Source organism: Tursiops truncatus, chromosome 7 (assembly GCF_011762595.2).
Source record: "Tursiops truncatus isolate mTurTru1 chromosome 7, mTurTru1.mat.Y, whole genome shotgun sequence".
Classification (NCBI taxonomy): domain Eukaryota; kingdom Metazoa; phylum Chordata; class Mammalia; order Artiodactyla; family Delphinidae; genus Tursiops; species Tursiops truncatus.
The window spans coordinates 51472153-51481889 of NC_047040.1; the positions used below are offsets into that span (position 1 = coordinate 51472153).

At 43.6% G+C, this 9737-nt stretch overlaps 1 protein-coding gene across 1 annotated transcript; it reads left to right on the forward strand.

The window, feature by feature from the left end:
• The first annotated feature begins 2258 nt into the window (after window positions 1-2258).
• NEUROD1 (neuronal differentiation 1) lies at window positions 2259-6354 on the forward strand. Its single transcript, XM_019931477.2, has 2 exons — window positions 2259-2465; window positions 4012-6354. The coding sequence occupies exon 2, from the start codon at window positions 4023-4025 to the stop codon at window positions 5091-5093; it is 1071 nt and encodes a 356-aa protein (XP_019787036.1). The 5' UTR covers window positions 2259-2465; window positions 4012-4022; the 3' UTR covers window positions 5094-6354.
• The last annotated feature ends 3383 nt before the right edge of the window (window positions 6355-9737 follow it).

Below are 9737 nucleotides of genomic sequence, written 5' to 3' on the forward strand. Positions count from 1 at the left end.
GAACGAGTGTAGTAATTCCCGCACTATGCGCATTAGAATCTCGGCTGGCGAACCCCCCGCGTTTCCTTTCCTTCCCCGCCCGGGAACATCTGGCTCCACCAAGAATCTCCTGTATTCCACAGGGTGTCGCAAACTGGGGAAGTTTGCGCTTCCGGGGATGGGGGGGAATCCCCTAGGCCACCCCAGGCCTTCGGGGCAGCTGGAACCCTCTTCCACCCGGCCCCCAACATCTCCTCTGAAGCTCCCCTAAGACTGAGAAATGAGAGCCAGGGCACAAGTTCTACATCCCCGTGGGCACGGTGGGCTAGGCCGTAGGGGCAGCTGCCGGAAGAGTGGCAGCACTTGGTCCACGCGCCGCGTGTCCTGGGACTTCCGAGTTGTGGACCGGCCTCTGCAGGCTGTTACTCTGATGCCCCTCGAGTTTTAACCCTTCATTTAAGATATATACTGTACAGGGGTAAATACTGAGACTAGGCTCGTGGGTGAATCCTTTGATCCTCTGCTGTGATGTTTGTACACCGACGAGTGAACTCAAAAACCAAAACTCTGTACAGTTCTGCCCTGGAAACTCAGCACGGTTCACGCCACACTTTGGGCAACGGGTCGGGTCTCACACCCCTTTATTCCTCTTTCAGATTTGCACTGGACCGGGAAGCCTGCATCGCAGCCTTCTAGACACCAGCTACCACGTTAGGACTCTCTTCCCCTCTGGTTCCGTATCCCCCCTCTGGTTTCCAGATGCACCGCTCACCCCTGACACTGTTTTCAAACTCAAGGGGCTTTTAGAGCAATTCTAGTTGTTCAACGCTTTCATTGTAAGGGGACACGGGTCTGGGAGGGGATAAGGGGTTAGTTAATGGAAGATTAGAGGCGAATCTGGTGGAGAAAAGGGGGCAGGGAAGCAATAGAGCCAACTTTAAAAAGTGTTATCATTCTGGAACATGCCTTGGTGGGAACGAGTGAATGATCACCATTTAAACACAAATATGGCTCCTTCAGCGTTAGTCAGGAAGCTCTGTGGTTTTTGCTTGACCTGCAAGGTGGAGGTCACATCAGAGTCTTTGAGGTCTGGAGAAGTTGTGGCCATCAGCCCTTCCCAGAGTTGTGCTAATGACCTTTCTAGGAAGAGGAGTGAAGAAGACCCCTTTAGCACAGGCCCTTTGCGCCCTCCCTTTAAGGCTTGTCTCAACCAAGTTTCCATTTACAGGTCTGAAAGTGGGAACTAAGGGGGGCAAGGCAGCCTGTGTTAGGGAACCAGGGTAAGGGCACGCTTTACATCGATCCAATGGCCTTGGTTAAAAGGCAGAATCCGAGCTTCAGAGAAGTTCTCTAGGTTTCATGCAAGAGAGCTCCGGAGGCCAAAGAAGCCAAGGACTAGCGTGGTCTGAGGACAAGGATCACAGGCCAGAGGGGTACGGACATAGTGAGGAGTCTCCAGGGATATGGGTAGCTGAGGGTCAGGATACGCCGGGTTCCACGTAACGGTGAAGTAGAATGACAGGTACGAAATTTTCTACACTGTTGGGGCCGGGCGTGGGGGATCCAGTTAAAGAGGTTAGGAACTACTTTCACGCTTGCGTTTACAGATGAAGCCGTCTTTTTACGTATAATAAACAGTGTATGTTAGCTTAAGGGGCTGATGGAGATTGGGAGAAGCCACCCTTTGGCGCCAATGAGCAAAGTGTCTACCAAGGGGGAGAAACCAAGAGATAGATACCGCAGAGAGGGCAGGGAGTGCCCGGGAAGCCAGTGCCTGGGCGAGGAATCCAAAGAAGTCTCTCGCTTCTGCCTCATTCACCTGTGCCCTACTTACCGCGCCAGCGCCGGCCACTAAGTCTTATCTACACCCAGTCAGTGTTAGCTTTCCCGCTCCCTTCTCTCAAACTCCTTCCCCTTTCCCCCTTCCCCCCCCGCGCCCCTTCTCCCCTTGTGCCGCCTGAAAGGGTTAATCTCTCCTGCGGGTAAAAACAGGTCCGCGGAGTCTCTAACTGGCGACAGATGGGCCACTTTCTTCTGGCCACAAAGGGGCCGGAATGGAGCGCTCCGCGGCATACAAATGGGCAGGTCACGTGGTTCCCGGCTCTTGGCTGGACTGGGAGGACCATATGGCGCATGCCGGGGAGGAAGGAGATGGGGCGGGGGTAGGGGTGGGGGAGTGGGGAGCTGGGTCGGAGGGGGGTGGGAGAGGAGCAAGGCTGAGGGGGAGGGGACGGGGGCGGGGGAGGAGGAGGAGGGCGGAAGGGAAGGGGGCGCAAAGCCCAGACGCGTGCGCAGACGCGGAGCGCAGGAACCTGCTCGCCGCTCTGCTCCTGGCCCCGCCCGCGCTCAGCATCACCAACTCGGCTATATAACCTGAGCGCCCGCGCCGCCTGGACACGAGGAATTTGCCCCACGCAGAAGGCACGGCGTCCGGAGGCCCCAGGGTTATGAGACCGTCACTGCTCAGGACTTACTAACAACTACAGGTAATTACAATCCTTTCATTTTTGCTGGGAATAAAAGCAGCAATTGAAGATGTACACATATTCTGTATGTGTGAGTTTGTGAGCGCGTGTATATGTTGATACAGGCATTCCTTTCCATAATTGCAGGCGAGTACGCATACAGTTTGACTCGCATCACTCAAATACCCACTGCGGGCTTTCTAATTTAAAAAAAATTGTTTTACTTTTTTTTTTAAGGGAGAAAATATAGGAGCGTCTTTGGATTTTTAAAAATATAACGCCCACTAACTGTGATTATTTGCTAGTGGTGATTTCAAAGTTCTGAAAGCAAGTAACTACTTAACTATTTCACTTCCTCCAGTAAGGGGGGAAAACCCCACGTTACCAAGATTTATTTTGTGTACATGTATTTTATACACATTGGGAGTGCCAACTTATTTCTTCAGTGAATGAAAGGGGCACTGATACTTTGAATATACACACCCTGGAAAATAAACCGAGTTGAGAGGTAGTTTAATTGGGAGGGGGAAAAAATGTGGAGAAAGGGAGAGAGACCCACTCCTGCTACCTGTTACTGTTCCAGAGTCGGCCAAGTCCCCAGCAGCCACTGCAGGTGCCAGAAATTCAGTTGTCTCACTAAAGGCTTTTTATTTTCCTTATTAGAAGCGGCAACTTCGCCATTGCCAATCGCTGACCATTATAATTACTCAATCTTTTAAAGGAAGGTTTGAGGCGAAATTTGAAAAGCCCCAATAAAGAGCGGGCGGCCCTTTCAATGGGCTGTTTATTAGAGAGGAGCCTTCCGCACCTGATCCCCGGCGCGTGGAAGAGCGCTCTGCGCCGCGCCCCCAGCCCTGGCCCTCTAGTAAGCGTTTTTATACAAGGTGGAAATTCAGCAGAGGGCCAGCGGGGTGGGAGGCGAGTAAATAAAGGCAAGGGTGGGATGGAAAACCCCAGCCCACTTTTGCTTCCAAATGTTTCGTTGATGGTGAAATAATTTGGTGGAAAATACTTTTCCTCCGCATGCATTTGCTTTTCAATCCCCATTCAGTATAATCTTCTTAAAAATCACTGCCAGTGTTAGTAAATTACGTAATGGCTCTTCAACTTTAATCGCTGAGTACCCAGAGGCCGGAACAGAGATGGAAACAATTGCAATTTTCAAACTCGTCATTTTTGTGGAGTTGTAAGCGACTCTGAACACATGCAAATAAACATGAAGTCGCCAAAATGTACACTCCTTTTCACACACATTATCCTACCGGGTAATCACCATAAACACACTTAAATTAATCACTAGGAAACATACACCGGAAGTGTACGTATAACACATACTGTCTCCCCTCCTCCCAGCCCTGTCCAGCCTCCTTCGTACCAGCAGGGCACACACAGGCCACTATAAAACTGCATTTAACTTTTCCTCAGGGGCATCCATTTTGTAATCAGCTGATAATTCTCTTCACATGCATTTCTACAGGGTTAGTGGATAGAAGCTGAGGGCATATGTAGTTTTTGAATGTAGCGTTTTTCTCCTTTTCTGTTTTCCCCTCTCCCCTGTTGAATGTAGGAAACCTAAACATGACCAAATCGTACAGCGAGAGTGGGCTGATGGGAGAGCCTCAGCCGCAGGGTCCTCCGAGCTGGACAGACGAATGTCTTAGTTCTCAGGACGAGGAGCACGAGACAGACAAAAAGGAGGACGACCTCGAAGCCATGAACGCGGAAGAGGATTCACTGAGGAACGGGGGAGAGGAGGAGGAAGAAGAGGAGGATCTGGAAGAGGAGGAAGAAGAGGAAGAGGAGGACGATGATCAAAAGCCTAAGAGACGCGGCCCCAAAAAGAAGAAGATGACCAAGGCGCGCCTGGAGCGTTTTAAGCTGAGACGCATGAAAGCTAACGCCCGGGAGCGGAACCGCATGCATGGGCTGAACGCGGCGCTGGACAACCTGCGCAAGGTAGTGCCCTGCTACTCCAAGACACAGAAGCTGTCCAAAATCGAGACACTGCGCTTGGCCAAAAACTATATCTGGGCTCTGTCGGAGATTCTGCGTTCCGGCAAAAGCCCTGACCTGGTCTCCTTTGTACAGACCCTCTGCAAGGGCTTATCCCAGCCCACCACCAACCTGGTTGCCGGCTGCCTGCAGCTCAATCCTCGGACTTTTCTGCCTGAGCAGAACCAGGACATGCCTCCGCACCTGCCGACTGCCAGCGCTTCTTTCCCGGTGCACCCCTACTCCTACCAGTCTCCGGGGCTGCCAAGCCCGCCCTATGGCACCATGGACAGCTCCCATGTCTTCCATGTCAAGCCGCCGCCGCATGCCTACAGCGCAGCGCTCGAGCCCTTCTTTGAGAGCCCTCTGACTGATTGCACCAGCCCTTCCTTTGACGGACCCCTCAGTCCGCCGCTCAGCATCAATGGCAACTTCTCTTTCAAACACGAACCGTCCGCCGAGTTTGAGAAAAATTATGCCTTTACCATGCACTATCCTGCAGCGACCCTGGCAGGGGCCCAAAGCCACGGATCAATCTTCTCGGGCGCCGCTGCCCCTCGCTGTGACATCCCTATAGACAATATTATGTCCTTCGATAGCCATTCACATCATGAGCGAGTCATGAGTGCCCAGCTCAATGCCATCTTTCACGATTAGAGGCACGTCAGTTTCACCGTCCCTGGGAAACGAACCCGCTGTGCTTACAGTGACTGTCGTGTTTACAAAAGGCAGCCCTTTGGGTACTACTGCTGCAAAGTGCAAATACTCCAAGCTTCAAGTGATATATGTATTTATTGTCGTTACTGCCTTTGGTAGAAACAGGGGATCAAAGTTCCTGTTCACTTTATGTATTATTTTCTATAGCTCTTCTATTTTAAAAAAAATACAGTAAAGTTAAAAAAATGCACCACAAATTTGGTGCAGCTGTATTCAGAGCATATTAATTATCTGATCGGGATAACAAAATCACAAGCAATAATTAGGATCTATGCAATTTTTAAACTAGTAATGGGCCAATTAAAATATATATAAATATATATTTTTCAACCAGCATTTTACTACTTGTTACCTTTCCCATGCTGAATTATTTTGTTGTGATTTTGTACAGAATTTTTAATGACTTTTTATAATGTGGATTTCCTATTTTAAAACCATGCAGCTTCATCAATTTTTATACATATCAGAAAAGTAGAATTATATCTAATTTATACAAAATAATTTAACTAATTTAAACCAGCAGAAAAGTGCTTAGAAAGTTATTGTGTTGCCTTAGCACTTCTTTCTTCTCTAATTGTTAAAAATAATTGCACAATTTGAGCAATTCATTTCACTTTAAAGTCTTTCCCTCTCCTTAAAATGATAACCAGATCCATAATTCTTGAGGATGAATAAAAACAAGAGATGTATTCCCTATCAAAACATATCAATTCAATACATTACTTGCACAAGCTTGTATATACATATTATAAACAAATGCCAACATACCCTTCTTTAAATCAAAAGCTGCTTGACTATCACATACAATTTGCACTGTTTCTTTTTAGTCTTTTACTCCTTCGCATTCCATGATTTTACAGAGAATCTGAAGCTATTGATGTTTCCAGAAAATATAAATGCATGATTTTATACATAGTCACACAAATGGTGGTTTGTCATATATTCATGTAATGAATCTGAGCCTAAATCTAATCAGGTTGTTGATGTTGGGATTTTATATCTATTGTAGTCAATTAGTACAGTAGCTTAAATAAATTCAAACCATTTAATTCATAATTAGAACAATAGCTATTGCATGTAAAATGCAGTCCAGAATAAGTGCTGTTTGAGATGTGATACTGGTACCACTGGAATCGATCTGTACTGTAATCTTGTTTGTAATCCTGTATATTATGGTGTAATGCACAATTTAGAAAACACTCATCCGGTTGCAATAAAATAGTATTGAAAATCTGAGCAATTGTTGCATTTCTTCTTAGAGTGTTTTTTTTTTAAGTATAAATAATTCCTAAGCAGGATAGTTGCTTTACTTGCTGAGTTTAAAACAAATACTAAATTCTATTTGTAGAATAAAATAAAAGAGAAAAGTTTACTTTAGCACAAACTGTCTAGTCTGTTTATCTTGCTTAGGGAGTCACCAGCTCTTTGTACATAATGAAAGGACCACACTGGTATTTCATTACTTGGAATATGGGGCTGGGGTGGAGTAAGGGTTGTGGAGAGACAAACAGTTGTATTTTTGTTTGGTTTTGGTTTTGGTTTGCATTCCTTTAAATGATTATGTTATATGTTTTCTTCTATTTTTTTCAAAAGATGGATTTAGTTAATTATTAACAAGCAAGACACAAGTAACCTAGCTTAGTTTGTCTACATATTTTTAAAACATATTAAAATTTTTTTCACCATTTTCTTCGTGCTTTGTTATCTGTACCTTTTCCTGAACTGAAATGTTCTCTATTGCAAAGCGGTCCTATCCCAAAGAGAAAGTGATATATCTTTAGAATATGCCAGGGAGAAATGATTTAATTAAAAGAATCGAAGGGGCTTCCCTGGTGGCGCAGTGGTTGAGAGTCCGCCTGCCAGTGCAGGGGACATGGGTTTGTGCCCCGGTCCGGGAAGATCCCGCATACCGCGGAGCGGCTAGGCCCGTGAGCCATGGCCGCTGAGCCTGCGTGTCCGGAGCCTGTGCTCCGCAGCGGGAGAGGCCACAACAGTGAGAGGCCCGCGTACCAAAAAAATAAATTAAAAAAAATGAAATAAAAGAATCGAAGAAGTGACATTTTATCATTGTAATATAAATGTGATTTCAGTAATTCTTTCAGGAAAAAATAGTAATGAACTACTTGTACTCAAGACATACTATTTGTACTATGATATGTTTCTGGAAGGTGTAATTGTTTCCTCACCCCCTTTGGAGTATTCTGTTGTTTCATAAACAGAACTCACTGGAAAAACTTAGAGATGATTCTGTCCATTGGTAAGGCCACTAAAAAAGTTTGGCATTTCTCTCCCTCTGGATGTATTGACTGACAGGAACAATTTCTAGGGAATAACATTTTGGCACTTGTGCCCTGGCTCTACTGTGGTGCTCTGATTACTGTCATTAGTAACTCCATTGTTCTTCCTCTGATTCGGATGCCACATTGGATGACTACCTCCCTTCCCAAGCTTGTTCCTTTAATCTCCTTCTCATTGGTGATTTAGGGGTTCCAGAAAGCTGACCTCATTTAGCAAGCTGCTCCAGAAAAACGTGAGTAATCTAATGGACAGGAACAATTAGCCATACTAATAACATTGCCAATGGGGCTATGTCAAGCTGTGACAGTAGCAGTAAGGAATATTTCAACGTTAAAAAAATGTTTGAGTGCAATTTAAAATATATCATTTTAGCATGTTTTCCATCAGCCTTCATCACATGGCAGAAATACTTTTAAGTTAGTCCCAGCTTTATCCAAAATGCAATCATCTCATTCCAAGTGAAACAGAGTTGTTATTTTGGAATCAAGCTGTTGCTTCCTATATCCAAGATTGCTTTCACTGTTCTTTCTTTAAGAGACATAATACTGATATGATATCTGAACACTGCCAACCTTCCAGCCTAGGAGACCATGAAGTGAACATTCAGATCTGGTGTGATCTATTCAGCAGCTCAATTTCACCTGTAATTAAAATTGGACATCTTCATGCAAACTAAAAACTATTGCTATAGTGAACAGAAGAAATGAGAGGATGACATTTTAAGAAATTCAGCTTTTAAAACAGCAAGCAGGGAAATCTAATTGTGGATTTTTTTCATAAGGTAGGAATGAAGACTGCAAGTTAGTTTTGATTCCCCCCCCCCCCATTTTGCATGTATAACTTCATTCTAAACATAAAGATTCTTTCAGTCAGTCAAGGAGTAACTCACATGCCACCATCTTTTATTCAAAGGCAGGCACAGATGTTCCTTCTGCAGGGGAGGTTTTAATTTATGAAAATGATATTGTTTATGCATGAATGAACTGAATGCACTCTGCATAACACACAGCGCTTCCATCTGATCAGAGAAATACCACAGAACCAGTGCCAATGTCAGAAACATATTCTACAAATTTACTCACTTAAATGTTTAATGAATATTTGGAAGCCATTTTCAAACCACAAGAAACCTTTTCAATTATCTTTTTCTTTTCTTTTGGAATTGCTAGCCAAGAGACTCTTACAGTTTTCATAGTTGGCCAATGCCTATATCTAGCTAATAAGAAAAGAAAATGTTTTACTAAGTGAAACGCCACCAAAAAGAAGAAACATCAGCAACTATAGCTTCATCGGGAAAAATATTTCTTTAAGTGTTTCATATTGCGCTTACAAGTAATATTTAGGGTTCTGTGTGTTCCCTCATCTTGAATAATTGCTATCGCTATCAAATAAGATGTTTAGATCTACTTATTTAACGTGAAAATGCTCTGATGAGTTATCTCCAGAATACCCTAGTGTTTAAAATCAGTAGACAATTTCATAGTTGGAGATGAAATATTTAAATATTTTAACTGGTGCATAAGTCCTTTTGAATAGAACACTGCATAACTTAAATTTCATTTACATCATCAATGACAAATACAGTATGATCTATCTACTTTTAATCCTAAAAAGACAATTAAATGTAAATTAAAATAGAGGATTATAATATCTTGAGTGTTCTACTAACTTTAGGTTTATAGTATGTTATAGTAAAATAACATTTGAAATGAATTATAAGTGTTCTAATTTATTGATCTTAAAAAATCTCTGTTTTCACATTTGAAAGTCTATAATTCTTACAAAATTAATGCATTTCTGAAAGAAGCTAGCAATTACTAAAATGATACATGGATCATTAGCTAACAGTTTGAACCAAGCTGTTTTTTTTCTATAATTAAATCAGAGATATAAAGTGCAAATATCTATTAAACAATTAATAAAACTAGGTTTCAAAACATAGGCTGATTTCATCCTAACGGGAATTGCATAATAGCAGAGCTATTTCTTAAACGACACTAAAATCTCCTCTCTTTTCCTTTTCCACTGCCATCACTTATTTCCTGAAAACCACCTAAATAAAATCTTTAATTCCAGGGTCTGATAAAGAATAAAAGAGCCAATGCAACATCTTGTGGAACACCAGGACTGAGAACTCTTGTTGTTACCACGCACAGAGGCGTTCTGGCGTCAGATGCACAGTGATTTGTACGGTGGCATAATCACTGGCTCCTGGCCAGGCATTATGTTACAGAGGACACTATTGTCAAGAACCATTCAACTAGAAATCTGCACTGTATACACTCA